This window comes from Cynocephalus volans, chromosome 9 (assembly GCF_027409185.1).
Source record: "Cynocephalus volans isolate mCynVol1 chromosome 9, mCynVol1.pri, whole genome shotgun sequence".
Taxonomy (NCBI): Eukaryota; Metazoa; Chordata; class Mammalia; order Dermoptera; family Cynocephalidae; genus Cynocephalus; species Cynocephalus volans.
This window is the reverse complement of record NC_084468.1, coordinates 107,031,425-107,049,504: the sequence shown is the minus strand read 5'-3', so window position 1 is coordinate 107,049,504 and position 18,080 is coordinate 107,031,425. Positions and strand designations below refer to the sequence as shown.

The following is an 18,080-nucleotide window of genomic DNA, read 5'->3' as shown; positions in this document are numbered from 1 at the left end:
TTACTAAGTGAGTCCATCAAACAGACACACACACACACACACCTAACTGGAACATTCCAAAGTTATATAAAAACTAACCATCATTTCAACCTCAACATGAGGTGCCAGAAACACAGATGATCCTGATAGCTAAACAAAAGGTAAAGCAGTTCACCCTCTTCTGACCTTAAGCACCCAAGCCCCACCTACAATTTTCTAGAACAATAGTTCTCAAAGTATGGTCTGGGGACCTTTGGGAAAGTCCCAAGACCCTTTCCAGGGGTCCAAAAGGTTAAAACTATTTTCATAGTATTATTAGCTGACATATTTGACTTTTTCAAAACCCTTCTCCCATGAGTGGAGAGTGGAGTTTTTCAAAGGCTATATAACATATGGTACATCAACAGACTGAATACAGAAGCATAAGTGAGAATCCAGTAATCTTCTATTACGTCAAACATTAAAGAGATTTACAAAATATAAAACAATGCCACTCTTATTACTTTTTTCTTTAAAAATGTATTTTTCATAAAATGTTATTTATTTTAATATATAATGTATTAACATTTTTAATGAACTGAAAATATTTTTTAAATTATTAGGCTTAATTTCTAATGCAATAAATATAAATAGATAAAACTCACATAAATATGAGTTTATAAAAGCTCCTCAGGGTCCTCAATAATTTAGTTGTAAAGTGTTGCTGAGATCAAAAGTTTGAGAACCACTACTCTAGAAAGTAAAGACAGGGTCTACTCTCCTTGAAGCCACTGTTAAGGTTAATATAGACAGAAGGGCTGGGACAGAGACAGAAGCACTCATAGAGTCATGAAATAAGGATTTGGGGAGAAAACTCTGTGATGACAAAGATAAGGCTCTGATGACAAAAGCAAACCCAGAAGGTAGTTTCGGGTCTGCACTACCCCTTTTCTGTTCATCCTTATCACAGTAGATAAAAGAGAATTAGAAGCAGTGTCAGGTAGAAATATGAATAAAGGCATAGAAGCTGAAAAGTAGGAGGTGTCTTAGAAAGATTAGAGTGCTAGGGAGGCCAGTGAACTACAATATGTATCCGGCCCACAAATAATAAGTAAAGGCTAGAAATATGAGTAGAGGTCATATTGAGGATAACCCTGAATAAACAATAGGTTCAACAGGAAAGCTGCTGAAAGATTTTCAACCAAGTAGTGATAAAATCAGAGTTTTATAAACTCCAGAACTTTAAAAAATAACTGTTATAAATCTGAAACATTTAAATATCTGTAAATAAAAATTCTGATGATATGATTGACATTTTAAACACATGAAAAAAATTAAAACTCACCATGTTGCTTCTGCTTTGGGTTATACATTTTCCACCACCGAAAAATGATAAATCCATCTTGAATTCTAAGCAAGGTAGATTACAAAAATGAGAACTTAAATAACAATTTACTTAACTCATTTCTTAGTTATTACAAAAAGCAGACAATTGATCATGAATAAGGAAATACAAAAAATTCTCAAAAGGACACTGGCATACATAAATATCTTTTTGAGAACTAAGAGTTACAAAGTATAATGTTTCACAATTTTCCAGTTAAAAAAGGAAAAGAGACTTTGCATAGCTTTGTTAGATTATTTTAATTTGTTTTTAATTGACAAATCAAAATTTATATATTTATCATGTATGACATGTTTTGAAATATTAGATTCTAATTGGTAAAATGTAATGCTAGATGACATTAACAGAAAAATGAAGTGATATCATAGAAACTTTCTTTTTTAAATGATTTTTTTAATTTTAAAAAATGACGTTTTTAAAAGTATAAAAATTATATAAACAAAAAGCCAAATCTTGAAAGATCTTCCTTCATTTCTGTAAATGATCTATTTCCACATGCCCCCAAAGGATGGACTTACAGCCTCTTAACTTTTTTTCTCGACTTTTGATTTGGAAATAACTTTAGACTAGCATAGAAATTGCCTGCTACAGTTTTAAGTGAGGTATTAGTGCTGCCAAACCCTAGCACCTCTCAAAAAATTCAAAGCTTTTGAATTCTAAGTCACAAATTGTAAGAAAATCACAAAAATAGAGTAGGCTTTTCTCTCAAGGCTTACTGAAGAAGGAACACTTCAAACACATTATCATTTCTTATTATATTTAAATTTGTTTTTCCTTCTTAGAGTAAAATTAGAGTTGCTAACAGATGCTAAATAATTCCATAAATTCATTATTTCTAATAAGGATAACCTCTAATAATGGATAAGAGCTATCAACATCCCTGAACCTTGTTTTATACAACAAATGACCACGATGAACTCTACAACAAAGATACGTAATTTAGTGGTTCAATTTTTCATCCAGAAATGAAATGAGGTTATTTATTTCTATAAACTGCTATTTGATAAACTTTTTGCCAGTCTAAACCTTAGTAAGATTCTACTGATAAAAACATTTTAAAACATCAATTCACCAAGTACAATTTACTGGGAAAAAAATGATTTTTGATTTATGGTTTTGAAGAAGCAAGTCATATTCAATAAAATAATCAGAACATTTTTACAATATTTCAAGTTTGTTTAAGATAGGCACTTTTTAAATTTTGTTACCTAATAGACATATCCTCTGTAATGTAATAGATTTCACGAACCATGACTTTTCCAGAAAGAACAGAAAAAGAAAAAGAGCCTGTTGTAGGAAAAAAACAACAGCAATTAATGTAATTGTTTAATAGATAGTAGAACCCTTAAAGCTTAAAATAATTTTAGTATTTAATTTAATTTAATTTAATGATCTCTTTCCATTCCCTTCCTCATATCCTCACAGCCTTATTAATTTCCTATCCTTTTTTCATAATGTAAACAAAAAAATGCCACATGTATCATCACTATGAATTGAGCTACTAAATAACCATATGAGGACATTAGTTTAAGTAGCCACTTCTTATGGATAATACCCTTAATTATGTACAGCCATTAAATAAACCCAAAACAGTGACTTACTCACCATTTTTCTCCATTAATCTGAGAGACTACAAGAACAGCCATTGCCTCAAATTAATGGAAGACTACATTATGTTTGAGAGAGGTTTTATTTATGTCCACTACGAGGTATACAACTATAAGGAAGGTTAGAACGGTTCTAGGCAGTCACCCCTCCCTGCTCCCCCCCAACATTTTTCCCACTGATTTAAGGAATTCCAAAGCACAAAGCTTCCTAACACACCATCCTATCTACTTGCAAACTTCCCACTTATAAGTAGTCAGAAATTGTATTAGTAAAGCAGGCCACAAAATGAAATATACAAGATGATTCCAATGTATAGATTTTTATTTATTTATTTTATTTTTTATTTTTATATTTTTTAAAAAAGATGACCGGCAAGGGGATCTTAACCCTTGGCTTGGTATTGTCAGAACCACGCTCTCCCAAGTGAGCTACCCAGCCATTCCTATATAGGGATCCCAACCCATGGCCTTGGTGTTATCAGCACCACATTCTCCCAAGTGAGCCACGGGCTGGCCCTCCAATGTATAGATTTTTAAAGCATGGGTTACTTTAAAAAAAAAAAGGCAAAAACTACATCAGGCATTGGAAATTTTCTTTGGATGGTGGACTCTTGAGAAACTTCTATTTCCATATTTTATATATATCTAAATTTTTCTAATTCTTTTAATGAGCATCTTTTACAAGAAAACAAAAGTTTTCTTGTAAAGAAAAAAAAAGTTAAAAAGTTACTATAGAAACACTTTAGGAAACAAGTATGAGGTAAAGGACATAACCAAGTGGTAGTTCCTCTCTAGTCAAAGTGGTGTGAGAGAAATTCCAGTTACATTATTTAAACTTTCATGAAACAAAGTTAAGTTTCTAAAGCTTCTACCTGTTTATAAAATATAAATTTATAATATACATCTCAAGATTATGTGTAAGAAAAAAATCAGTTTTACTCAAACTTACCAATATGGATATAGCCATGCTTGTATAATCTGTTAAGAACCAGGGTTAAAATAAGACCAACATTCCGAGAATTATAATATGTTAGATAAATAATCCATCCACAGGACAAAATGGTAGCTGTTGGGAGAAAAACATTCAGAAATTATAGGATTTACTTCCATATGGTAATCTTACCTCTTACATTTTAATACTTGGAATTTTAAAACCAGAGACTGATTTTTCCTTTACCCAACTTTCTTCTTTTTCTTCATTCATTAGCCAGAAAAGCAGATTCCAATCAGATCAATTAAAACAATGTTTCAAACACATCTTCTTTCCTTTTTTTCTGTTTCCTTTTTCACTGCATTGTACTGTTTTAGGCCCTAAACATATGTAAAGACGTTCTGAGAGAAGAAAGCCTATATTCTGAATATTCTGAAAAATATCCACCTTTATTAGGCCAAGAGCTCATATGCAAGTTCATTCCCAAGCTATTTCCTCAGAGAGCCTACAGCCACTTGAAAAGAAAGAAAACTGATGATTTTCTAAATCAGAGAAAAGTCATTGTTTTTCAAATCGGCAAACTCTGCTTTAAAAAAGTGATGGAAAAGAAGTGGGAATTTTAGCCTAAAGACATATTAAGTATCCCACCTTATACCATATATTTTGCTGTAACTGATAAGACAATAACCTACTTTTGAAGAATGTCACTGAATATGCTAAAGTAAATGATTCTAAATTTGACCAGATTTTTTATGAAAGGTTTTAGTCAACTATAAAATTTATATTCCCAAAAAAATCTAGTTTTGAATATACAAAAGACAAAACACAAGAAAGTTTTTTAAAAAGATAATAAAATCTTTAAAATGTTTTAAATTTATCTTTTAAAAAAGATAACAAATTTTCTTTTACTTATTCTTTTTAAAAGTATAACTATTTTCTAAATTATGAGAAAGCAACACAACTTAACATGTGTAACCTTTGAGCAACAGCACATTAAATTCTTAACTTTTTAAAAAATTATGTAATATAAATAAAACAAAACTGTCCCTGAGAGCCAAAATAAAATACAACATTTCTCAGGGTAGCTTAGATTGATGGTAATGACTTTAATACAGCAAGTGATTTTGCCTTAAAAATTATTTCTAGAAAAATTCTTTTGAAAAGTTATTTTGATGATATGCCATTGTGATTTAAGGTTAAAATTATTTTGTATAAATTTTTACTGTGTCAACAGCAGGTTCTTATGGGCCCTTCAGAAAGGCAAGAGGCATTTGCTGAGAAAGTATGCTTTTAGAATTAAGCAACCTAGAACTGTGGCCTTTTCATCGTATCATGCCCCCACCCCTCCTTTCAATATCATAAGGCCACTAGTAAAACAGAGGGATTGTTTGCCTGCTTGTTGCTGTAGTTTTTTCCTTAAGAAAGGAGTTGTATAGAAGAGGAAAAAGCAAGACAAATTCTAAGTGATAGGAAAGGGGACAAATGGAAAATAAGGAAGAATTCTGCCTTAATTAAACTAAAAGGTCATCTAAAATGCTGTTTTTATGAAGTTCTATCTCACGCTAATATTTGGCATTTCACTTTACTTTTTTGGCTTTCACTAGTGATAACTTACAATAGTTGACTTTTGTCAAATAGAAAATATAGAACTCAAAGTTTAAATGGTAACCCAATCCTACCTACAAATCACTAAGCACTATAATTCCTTCTATATATACCTTATAGGTAGACCTATACGCCTACCCCACATCCTATGGTGTCATGAAAAAAGTTTAAGCATGCACTCAGAAAAAAATAGCTTTGTAACCCTTATAAGTTATTTAATCTCTGTGGGCCTCAATTCCCCAACATATTAAGAGGAAAAGAATAAAACCAACCTTCATAAGATTGCACTGGGCATTGAGAAAGCATATGCAAAATACCTGTGGTATCTGGCACACAGAAGATGCTCAACAAAAATCATTAACCACCCTTTCCTCTCTTACCCCATCTTACTCTGCCTATTTTCCTCTCTATGTTTACAATTCCTATGCTTAAATTCAAACCAAATACCATTCTTTCACAAAAACTTCCTTGGCAATAACAGCCTCTGAAAATATCTTCATTCTCTGGTATTACTTTTGTATGTCTCCTTTTCATTCATTCATATTGATTCATTCATTCACTCACATTCTCTCCTTCCCTCCCTCTCTCCCTACCATTTAATTACATACTGTTTTGAACTATTTGAATATATTTAGAAAACTTCTAGATTATACAAAAAATTATTAATAGCTGGCCCACTGACGAGTACATAAGGAGTGAAGAAAGAGATTAAAAGATTAATGAGGCACATACATTCTATTTTACTGTAAATATATATTTTTTACCATAAGGATTTATTACTTTTATAATGAAACAAATCAACAAAAGTGTGTGTGTGTGTTGGGGGACAGGGGAATATGAAAGAGGAAAGATAAACTAAGTAAGTGTAATGTCCTTCTCTTCCCACCTTCCCTAAATAAGAAAACAAGGCAGCCTAAGAAAAAGTAAAGAGCATTCCAGAGCAGTTTCTAGAACAAACATTCAAGAAATACAGATTAAAAACTTCTTTTCTAAAAATAAGTAAATGTAAGGATTCCAACTTCAGTCAACCACTACTTAAAATCTGACTGTTGTTAATCTATATGTAAAACACAATAAAGTTCAAGAAAGTATATTCTACTCACCAACAAGGAGCCAAACAACATTGGAATTGTGTTCTGTAAGAAAATCTTCTAACTGAGTGATACTAGGGACAATACTGTCATTTTTCCTTTGATCCATTACTTAAGTTTTTCCAGAACAGCATCTAAAGGCCTAAAAAAGTCAAAGGTTAAATTTTGAATCAGAGATTTAGAAAACTGCAAGAGAAATCATGTAAGGGAAAAAAAGGTGAATTTAATAAATCACTTTCTATTTCCTTCAGTGATGAGAACGCAAAAATACAACAAACACGGCCAGCCCCGTGGCTCACTCAGGAGAGTGTGGCACTGGTAGTGCCGAGGCCGTGGGTTCGGATCCTATATAGCGATGGCCGGTGCGCTCACTGGCTGAGCATGGTACAGACCACACCATGCCGAGGGTTGTGATCCCCTTACCGGTCAAAAAAAAAAAAAAAAAACAACAAACAACAAAAACAAAATATGTCCACACTTCTATCTAAAATATAAGACAATGAATCATATTTGTAATGTCCTGATTTCACCATTCTAAATACGATTACAGACTAAGATTGAGTTATTATACTCTGGCTCAAAATATTCTCAAATGTAATAAAAAATATCTATCTTAACAATAAGAAGGGAATAAATACTAACCATCTACATTAGACAAATTTACCTAGGCTTGTCTCAAAAGTTGCCACAGTATCTCTGTAAGCACTCATCACTAAACACTGCACAATGATATTACTCAATTTAACAAATTGCCTACTTATCAGATTTATGTACAAGTTGATGCCACAATTGATGGGAGTAAACTGGTAGTCTTTGAGAGAACAATTTATCAGATACCATAAAAACTATGAAAGTTTATGTGCTTTGTCTTGGACATTCCAATTCTAGAACTCTATTCCTCAGAAATACTTCCTCAGGCACAAAGACTTTTTTCAAGGACAATCACTGCCATATCACATATCATATAATGACAAACCGAGAAACATGTCTATAAATAGGAAAAGAGTTAAATTATGGTACATTCTTTCTATGAAATAATATGTAGCCTTTTAAAAGAATGAGATAGCTCTCACCAGCTGACACAGCACATATCCGGATGCATGCTATGTTAGCAGGAAAAAAGCAAGCTGAGAAGCAAAATGCATAGTATTCCATTTATGTTTTTAAAAAATTATGCATTATATATCATATGCATATGATACATAACATACTTTTTTTTTCAATCTTCAAAAACATTATCAAAACCATAAGGGTGGTTATCTTTGGAGAGAGCAGTGGGAGGAGATTCTGGGGGAAGGAGAAGCAGTGAAGCAGGACTTTAACTTTTACTCTTGACACTTGGGTATTGTTTACATGTTTTATAATTGGCATGTAATACATTATTTAAAAAGAAAAAGGGAAAGTGGTGACTGGAGGATAGGACGCGACACGTAGAAAAGGGGCTTTTCTTGCTCAAGCACATATCTCTTGGCCTCACCTTACAACCATGGCCAAGGAATGGGTGTCCCCAAATCCAAAAATAGTACCTTAGTCATCTGTCATCCTACCATCACATCTTTCTTTTTATAATTTGTAAACAGTTGTCTTTTTTAAAAAATTAAAATGCAAATACTCACTGAGCAATATCAAACTCAGAAGGCTTCATCACATAACCTCAGAAATATCAGATAACACCCTAGCAAGAATTATTTGTTATCACAGCCTTGAGTGTAAGAATGAAAGAAGGAATGCCTATAATGTTCTAGAATGGTAGAAGGGGGAGGATAGCTACAAATAAGGAAGCAAAGTGTTCTTTAAAGTGTTCTCTAAAAGGAAAGATTAGAGGAAGGGAGAAAGAAGAGGCAGTTATCAAGGAAGGACAGTAGAATCAAAAGGACCTGCTTTGGGCTGTATTGTTCCAGAAGCAGCCCACTATACATATTAAAAGTATGGACTCTGTACTAGACTACTGGGTTCAAATATCAATTCTGAAATTATAGCTGTGTAACCATGGGTAAAATACCTAACCTCTCTGTGCTGTTTCCTCATGTGCAAAATGAGGATACTAATAGTACCTATCTCATAAGAGTTGTATTGTGGGAATTGATGAGTTCAGATAAAGCATGTAGAACAATGTCTGACACATCGTGGATATTAAACTGTATAAGTGTTTGCTATTGGCAGCCAATGCTATTAGTGTCTTGCCCATGTACTGTTGGCATTCACCTCTACACAGGAAGATTGCTCATTATGTGACAGTCTGCTGAGTGCTGCTTTCAGCTTATGTAACTGCAAGGACACATTCAGCTTGCACTCAAAGGCAAGGTAGAAATGCCAAAGTTAATGTCAATGGTGACTAGGAAGCTGGTGGATAAACACTCAAATCTCATGGCTTAGGATAACTGTGGGACATATTTTACTTGGTCTTTGAAAGTTCATCAGTAGGAGTGAGCTCTAGATGCCTACAGTGGTAACTGCCAGGATGATGCCCTTTATTGCTTCCATCCCTTTCCCTTCTTACTTCATTACTACCCTACCAGTGTTTCCTATGATCATTTCCCAAACAAATTACCTGCACTTGAACCCTTATCCAAGGTTTCCTTCTGCAGAATCCCAAAACAAGACACTATTTTATTACTTATAACTAGTTCTATCAAATCCAAGGATAATTTTCTTTTGTAAGAAAGATGACCCTGTTCTTTCGAAGAGACCATGAAACCATACAATTTAAAGCACATAATATTTAATAAAATATCGTAAGGTTGTAAAAATCTCACTTCAATCCAGAGCACATATATGTGCAAGAACTAGCTTTTGACAGAAAGAGAAACATTTCCTTCATCTGAACAGAAAGACCCAGATGCAGGGAGATTCTGTGGTGGAAAGATGACGGAATCTGATTGCTTTTATATATTTTTATTTTTAAATATTATTATTTATTTATTCATTTTTGGCAGCTGGCCAATACAGGGACTGAACCGTTGACCTTGGTGTTATCAGCACCACATACTTCTACATATTTTTAAAGTATGAGTCAAGTTCATATTTATTTAAATCCTCCTCTATTTCATCCCTTTTTTTTATTCTTCTCATTACTCCCAATTTTTTGGTTCTAACCCCATTGCCTTCTACTGTCCCCTTTCCTCTTCTATTTTTCTTAAAGTTTAATTTATGTTTATAACAGCTAGCAGAAGGATGGCCCTAGGGTGGTAGCTGAAAGGAAATGTGGATGAGAGGGCCTTCATCTTCACGGTGTACCCCAAATTCCCCAACTCTACCCCACCTCAGCAAGAATAATTTGATTAAATCAGAAAAAGAACGGGGTGATAACAATCCCCCCAACTTCCATCTGTGCATCTGCCCAAAGGTCCTCAAGAAAGCTCAGTGCACTAGTAAATCTACTCCCAGGGCTACGTCGCTCCTCTAAAACAAATATCACCCCATAATTTGAACAGAATTGCAGGAAAGATTTCCCTACATCAGGCTTAAACTGAAATGGCTATATAACATGACTTATGACTTGAAAAGACCTAGCTACGAAGAGCCACAGATTACCCTGGCATTGTCATGGAAAAGTACCCACTTTATTTTGATTATTTGAAGCTACATGGTAAGACTGTCTTATAACATACGTCTATTTTTTGCTTATTCATTCAACAAATATTTATTAAGCTTAAAAATTCTGCCATACAGCTAAGAATTTCTGAATATTAAGTGTAAGATTTGGAATATTTACAATAATCTTAGTAGAATGTCTGACAACATAAAAAATGCTAAATAAATGCTGTTTGAATGAATACCTGTATCTTAGCACTTATCACACTATATTGTAATTATCAGTTTAGAAGTCCATCTTCCCCACTAGGCAGCTGCTCCTTAATGACGGCCTTGCCCTATTCATTTGAGTGTGCAATACCCAACAAGGTTCCTGGTATACAGCAGTCTCACAATAAATATTTGTTTTATAAATGAATAAAATAAATACATCATTATAAAAATCACATAATTATGAGCTATTGCCAAACATAAGCAAGTATTTACAATGTATTCAGGGCCAAAGAGATGCTTAAATGATCTTTTTACCCCTCAAGAAAATTTGGTTCTCCTTTGCTGGAGTTTAAGAGATACAGAGAATATTCAACATTTTAATAGCCCAATTCCAAATATAACAAAAATGAAAGAAAAAAATTTTAATCATACTCAAGTCCCTCACGCAACAATGAAGTTACAATTATTTGTATAAAACCTATCTACATATCTTCAGACCATTATATTAAAGTTTTCTGGATTTAAGCACCATTCCTTTTCCATAAAGGATACTCCATGGGTTCTGGAGGTTAGAAAATAAATCAATTTTATAGCTTTCCTTTGAACTCCATCCACATTCATATTTTCTTCATCATCAAGTAAGATTAAGCACCTATTAGCACATAACAGCATTACTGTATACTAGAAATTCGGTGAACTTTGTACAATCTCATTTCTTCATTGCTTAGCCAAATTTTACTGATACATATTAACTATTACAGAACATATACTTACTTGAAAACATTTCAGCTGTTTGGTTTCTGCACTTACGTAACAAATTATCTTGAGATATTTTTGTAGGGTTCCCAATTTCAGAGTAATTTATCTCCTCCTTAACAATTAAGAAAACTAGTAATTGACCCAAAGATCTCAGTAAATACCACACAAAGGAACTGCCTGGACAGACTGCTTATCTCCTATGGTATAAGGACATCCCAAAACAAAAACAAAACACAAATCAAATCATATAACATTTCTACGAAACTTCAAAATGAAGTTTCAAGGAGTGTTTAAGTTGTGTGAACGGTTTCTAAAGTGACACAGGTAGTCTGAGCACTCACCAATCTAAAGGTAGATGGCCTAAAACAAATGACTTTGTGAAGCTCTTTCCAACTCTGTGATGCTACACAAATAAAGTAAACAAAATACAGACGTGTCTACTGCAATTGAACATCTCACATAAAAGAAATATTTAAACTTTATATATTTAAGACAGTACTGGAATGCAGGAAAAGGTTGGCGTTACCCATTGAATGCATAGTGATTTGAAGAGACTTCTCTGCCCAAAAAATTTTACCCATTGGGATATAAAGCCCAAAATTCCACCATCCATACCAACCATTCCTTTAAATAGAACACTGACCACAGCTGGCCAGTTAGCTCAACTGGTTAGGGACTGAAAATACCAAGGTTCTGGGTTCAATCCTTGTACTGGCCGGCCAGCTGCAAAAAAAAAAAAAAAAAAAAAAAAAGTGCACAAGAATACTAATTAATATTCTCTTTTAAGATACAAAGATATCTTTATGGTATTTCAATAATACCTACTATTAATTATTACCATGTGTTTCTAGAGTAAACTGATTCATTAGAGTCATTAGAAGCAGCACCTACCGGACTGGTCAGTTAGCTCAGTTTGTTAGATAAAGCACTGTGTTAGGACACCACGGTCAAGGGTTCAGATCACCATACCAACCAGCTACCAAAAAAAGAAAAGAAAGGAGCAGTACCTAATATTTCTGATGGGGAAAATCTTAAAAAGGAGATGGTGGGCAACAAAAGCAGATTTAGCCTCCTTAACAATTTTGGCCAGCCCCAGCTGCTTTGTGTATGTAAATCAAAATTATATAATGTCCGATTCTGTTCATTTAAGCAAATAAAATAGGTAGTTATCCTCTTGGTCAAATAGATTAGGTATAATCCTTTCTATCTAAGAAGAGTCATTCCAGGTCCCTTACAGTCCTAGTCTACATACAACAAACACAATGTCATCTGTTAACTAACTTTAGAGCCCAATAGAATTAAGTGGTAAAATAACATCCAATCAAAAATAATACAAATAGTCTGGTATCCTGGAAATAGAGAAGGCTTTAAAGGCAGATTTGAAATAGAAAGCTGGATTCATCCCTTCTATCCTTTCCTTAGCTATAAGATAGCTTAAGCAAGTTATTGAATCTCTTTGAGCCTGTTTCCAAATAGTAACAAGGCCATCTCTTCCTTAAATGCTGACAGCATTAAAAAAAAAAAGAAAAATGCAAGCATAAAACTTGTAGCATAAGGCTTTACAAAAAACACATCACAGAAGTGGTGGCTAAGCTATTATTATTAATGTTCTTTTAAAAAATCAATTTAAGAACAAAAAAGTGAAGGCTAAAAAAAGCCCAATAAAATACACAGCAGTAAACAATGATTAAAATGTGTTTCATTCCTTACAGTATATAACAGAAAACATATATTTAACTAATAACAATTTTACAACTAAGAGAAATTAGTTGGCATAAATAACAATCAAGAAAGTACTAAGTTAATATAAACAACATAGTTCCACAAATACCAATGAGCATGAATCTTAGAAGCAAATGAAATACCAGGCAGAAGGATACTTAGATACGGCGATTGATGATTCAAACAGTATAAAGCAGCAAAGTAAACAAACTAAACAAAAAGTACTTTTTAGTTTCACAATCTATGCTACAAAAACGGTTCTTCGTGTTATATATGGAAGATATATTTTTTGCTTTTTGGGGGGGGTTGTTGGCTGGTACAGGGAGAATTTTTAACATCTAAGTCATATCATCCTACAAAAATGTTGCGTTTTAGCAAACTCACTTCTATAGCCAGAAACTTATGCTGGCTCACCTAAATATTTATTGAAATACATTTTTTTTTAAATCTGTAGAAAATGTATCTACTAATATGGTTAGAAAAAAAAAAAAAAAAAACTAACTTCATCCTCTCCAAATCTACAAGAAACCACAATTTTTAAACATTATCCACCTTTAACAGTCCACCAGAACTAATTACTACTTCAGCATATTCCTTAATATGGTCAGCAATACAAAGAGATCAACAGAAATTACCATGATTCAAAGGTTTAGACCTTCTATACCACATAAATTGATTAGTTGTGGGGCTTCACTTTCGCTTTTTGTATTGGCTAATGCACATTCTGCAAGTTTCTTTTAGTCAAGAATTCAATGTATCACTTCTACTTTGATTTAAAATACTCCAGAGCCGGCCAGTTAGCTCAGCAGGTTAAAGCACAGCCTTATAACACCAAGGTCATGGGTTAGGATCCCCTTACCAGCCAGTGGCCCCCCACCACTACCAACAACAAAAATTCCAGAACACCAAATAATAACACTAGAATGCTTAGTATCAGGAAAGTAAAATTCTAAAGGTTTCTTGAAATAAAACGATTTCCTTTTCTACTATCTGGTTCTTAAGCTTCTCTCATATCTTCTAGCCATAAGCCACCGGGGTCAGAAAACCCTACCGAATGCAAGAGTACTTCAAAAAGTTAGTGGAAAAATGGAATTAAAAGATAATACAAATCTTTCCATGAACTTTTTGAAGACCCCACGTATCTATTCAAACCACCCACCCAACAAAATAGGGACCTACGGGAGAGGGAGGAAAAAACTGGCCACATATGTTTACTAACATTCTCATCATTTAAGTTCAGAGAAAATATTTTTTATTAGCATATTGCTATGCAGATCCACTTGGTAGCCAATTTCTGTGAGCTGAGAATATTGCTACAATTGAAACTGAACTTTTATGTCAGCCTAACAAAAAAAGGCTTCCTCAGGAAGTTTTATGGGTATATGGCCTGTATAATACTACTGGTGATATCTGACAGTATTTTAAAAGCACATGAAGCTAACAGAAAGATACTTTACATATACATAAAAAGTGACAAAGTACAATAAGGTCAGTTGTCTAAAGTTTAGACTTTAAACATTTTGGTGAATGTTACCTTACTCTTTAAAATTTTCATTCCATGGTATTGACTCACCATTAAAATGATAAAATAAAGCTACCATAATAACACCTAACATTTATTTACCGTTTCTTTGTGTGAGGCACCATTCTAAACACTTAACATGCATTTACTCATCTAATCATCACAAATAACTACCCACTTACAATTCCCCATTTTACAGATGAGAAAACTGTGGCAGTGAGAAGCTAAGCACAAACACAGCCAAGTAGCCAAGACTATTTGAATTTGAAGCCAGACTATCTGGCTCCAGAGTCTCTGCTTCTCATATCATTTACGTTGACAGTCAGTAATCACCTCTTAGTCCTCAGTTTCTTTACTATGAAAAATGAGTTCCTTTCTCACAGCACTAAAATTCTGGTTTTGGAGCTAATACGGATGTTATTTTGGTATAAAAAATTCATATTTTGCCCACTATGGCATTTTTTCTCCTGAAAAGAGCCTCATTAAATCAAAGGTCAGCAATCGTACCTTTCTGAATAAACACAAGAGGTACAATATCAAGCTATGAAGCCTGATCAGCAATGACCAAGGCCAAATTGTAAAGTGTGACAAATCTGACTTAACCACCTCCCCACTTTTCTGTACCTCTCTTTCACCTCCTGGTCATAAAAGCTATAACTACCTTTTTTTTTTTTTGGCAGCTGGCCAGTACAGGGATCCAAACCCTTGACTTTGGTGTTATTAACACCATGCTCTACCAAGTGAACTAACCAGCCAGCCCTAACTACATATATTTTAAGAGATTATTTGCCCCCAATAAAATTGACATCTGATAGAAGGTGTGTGGTAGTTTTAAAATATGTCCAAAAATTCTTAGATATTCCTCCCTTCAAGAGGTGGAACTTAATTAATTTCCCTCCTGAGTGTGGGCTTAGTAATTCAGTTCTAAAGAATATGGCAGCGGCAATGGTGTATGACTAGGTCAAAAATGGCATAACAGCTTCCTCCTTGCTCTCTCTCAGATCACTTGCACCAGAAGCCAGCTGCCTTGTTAGGACATCTAGGAAGCTCTATAAAGAGGTCCACAGGGTGAGGACTTGAGGCCTCCAGCCAACAGCCACATGAGTGAGCCATCATAGAAGCAAATCATCTAGCTCCAGTTGAGCCCGTGGATGATGGAAGTTACAGTCAATATCTTGGCAACATCCTCATGAGAGACCTTGAGCCAAAAGGACCCAGTTTAGTCATGCCCAAATTTCCAACCCACAGAAATTCTGAGATGATAAATGTTTTATATTTTAAACCACTAAGTTCTGGGATAATGTGTTACTAAGCAATAGATAACTAATACAAAGTATGAGAAAGGTTATTTTGTAAGAGGTCTTCAAGCTATCTCTACCCTGATGGTTCATATCTGTCAGCCTAAGCTAGACTACTTCACTCTCCTCCTTACCAAAAGATCAGGAATCAGCAAAACCACACCAAGAATGCTACCGATCACATGAGTGAATCATGGATTTTGCAGAGTAACCTCTATCCTGCCTCTGACAAATTCATGTCTCCATAATCATCACCATCTCCTTTCCTATCTCAGTGGAAGTCAATCTAAAGTACCCTTGACCTGCAACCCTTGTATTCCATTCATGTTCAGTGACCCTGCTTCACCAATTACTCAGCCCCATTCCCTGACCATACAGGCAGATTAAACCACGACTGAGGCAGAAAGTCAGGAAATTTTCTCTATCTGAGCTTTAATTGGAAATTCAATTTTTTAAAAATCTTAGCCAAAAATATTTACCCAATATTTTTTTCTGAGTCTGCAATGTTCTGTTTTTCCTCCTCCTTATCTTCAGAAGAAACTTCTGCAGTATTTCATCTTAACAAATCTGAAAAAAACAGCATTTTAAACAATTATACAAGGTATTCTGGCTTTATGAGCCATGCAACCATTTCAGATTAAATTATTTGATTACACATGAACACACATAAGGAAACTCTTTAATGTTAGTCCAATATTACATTTCCTTGCTTAAAGTTTCCAAACAAGAAACAATCCTAAATCTACATAAGAACACAACTTTCAAGCTAAGACCTTCCAAAGGTTTCAAAACCACTGTATTGATGGAATGAGCATGAGTTTGGTAGTCAAAGATTCTGGATGATAAATATTCCTTTAAAACATACTCAAAGTGTGGCCTTGAAAAAGTTTTTCTCTCAAACTATTTTGTCCTTGCTGGCAAGAACGGTGCCTTACATTTCCTATTTTCAGCACCTGGCGCATTTTTACCAAATGAAAATCATCTTGCAAACTTTTTTCTCCTTTTTTTTTTTTGCAAACTCTTATGATGATTGGGAGATAGTATAGTATATCGGTTAAGGGACTGTAAACTAGAGTCAGATTATCTGGTTTGAATCACAGCTCTGACTTTGGACATATTACTTTTTAGGGCTACAGGCTTTTTATCTATAAGATGGGAATAACAATAGACTTTACACAATAGGATTGTTGGTGATTAAATGAGATATATGCACTGAAGTTTGCACCACTCAATAGTTCCATAAAACAAATATTCTTGTTAATTCATCAGTTTTTATACTTTATTCGTCTAGTTGACTTAGAATAAATCAGCTTCATTGTTATACACAGGGTGAAAAGAGAAACATGAAACCGATTGAAATCTACACGCTTAGACAGAAAAACCAGTGATTTCCTTACAGAGGAAATTTACAAGAACTCTTTCCCTTTAACAAACACCTCTAACTTTGTACTGTCAATACTAAGGCCAACTGGGTAAAAAAACAACCAAGACCATCAGGAAGGAAAATCAACTTCTCTTCAGCTTCCTTTGACCAACAGGATATTCCGCTGAAATGTACTCTTCCATAATATAGTGCAGCAAGCGCCAATTCAGAATAGAACACATCAAGCCTGGGGAAGAAATAGGCGGGGAATCTAAGGTTTCACCGCCCTTGCTCAACTGACCCTGCATTAAGCAGTGTCGGGTTTACCTCAAACCGGTGCTGCTCGCAAGGCTGAAGTCCGAGCGTGCGGGTGCACGATCCTTCACGCTGAGTCCACACACCAGCAAGTGGAGCGCCGCCCACTAGCCTCATCACCACCCGCAGCGACCGCTCCTGCATCCGAGTCCCCAACCATCTGACTGTCATGGCCCTTCCAGGCCTTCCTGCTGCCCTCCCACTCCCGAACTACAGGTCCCCGCGCTGCAGGTGAGAATGGCAAAGGAATATGAGATGAATCGCCGCAGCAGCGAGGAAGCCAAAACCCTTCCTACTCGGACCCGATCGATGTCTAGAGACACTGGAAAAAGATGCTGCCCATCTCAACCCTGCCGGTCCCCTCACCTGGGCGAGTGCCGATCCAGCCGGGCCTCTCTCCGAAGGACGCTGAGGGCCTTGGTCGGCGGCGGTGGCAGCAGTAGAGCCCAGCTGGGCGCGGCCTATGGAGTTGTGCCCGCGCCCGCACCCGAACCCTCTAGCCCATCCGCCCGGGCCCACCACCCCAGGTCCATGCCCGGGCCACAGCTATCGACACCCAGAGGGCGGAGGAGGAGGGGCAGGGTCCGAGCTGAGGCCGGGCGGCACTGCGGCTGCGTCAACCGGTAGCGTCATACGTCAGCGGCGCCGGCGCCTCGAGGTACGCGAGGCACGTTAGTCCCGCCCCTCTCCTCTCGCACCGTCCTGGGAACGGATTCTGAATCGTGATGCTGCGGTCTGGGTTTGAAAATCACTTTGC

General features: G+C 35.3%; 1 protein-coding gene across 8 annotated transcripts in view; it reads right to left on the bottom strand.

The window, feature by feature from the left end:
• Positions 1–17,869, bottom strand: part of BLTP1 (bridge-like lipid transfer protein family member 1) — a 221,537-nt gene extending 203,668 nt beyond the window's left edge. For 6 of the 8 annotated variants that reach the window (XM_063107237.1, XM_063107240.1, XM_063107239.1 and 3 more), the window contains exons 1-6: positions 17,690–17,869; positions 16,125–16,212; positions 6,610–6,739; positions 3,920–4,036; positions 2,572–2,650; positions 1,304–1,368 (exon numbers count right to left, since the gene is read on the bottom strand). In XM_063107237.1, coding sequence (XP_062963307.1) covers positions 1,304–1,368; positions 2,572–2,650; positions 3,920–4,036; positions 6,610–6,706 — 358 coding nt within the window. In that variant the 5' untranslated portion in view covers positions 6,707–6,739; positions 16,125–16,212; positions 17,690–17,869. Of the gene's footprint in view, positions 1–1,303; positions 1,369–2,571; positions 2,651–3,919; positions 4,037–4,093; positions 4,161–6,609; positions 6,740–16,124; positions 16,213–17,335; positions 17,401–17,689 lie in introns of those variants that run through there. The other 2 variants (XM_063107238.1, XM_063107243.1) reach the window with 2 other exon arrangements.
• Between the last annotated feature and the right edge of the window lie 211 nt (positions 17,870–18,080).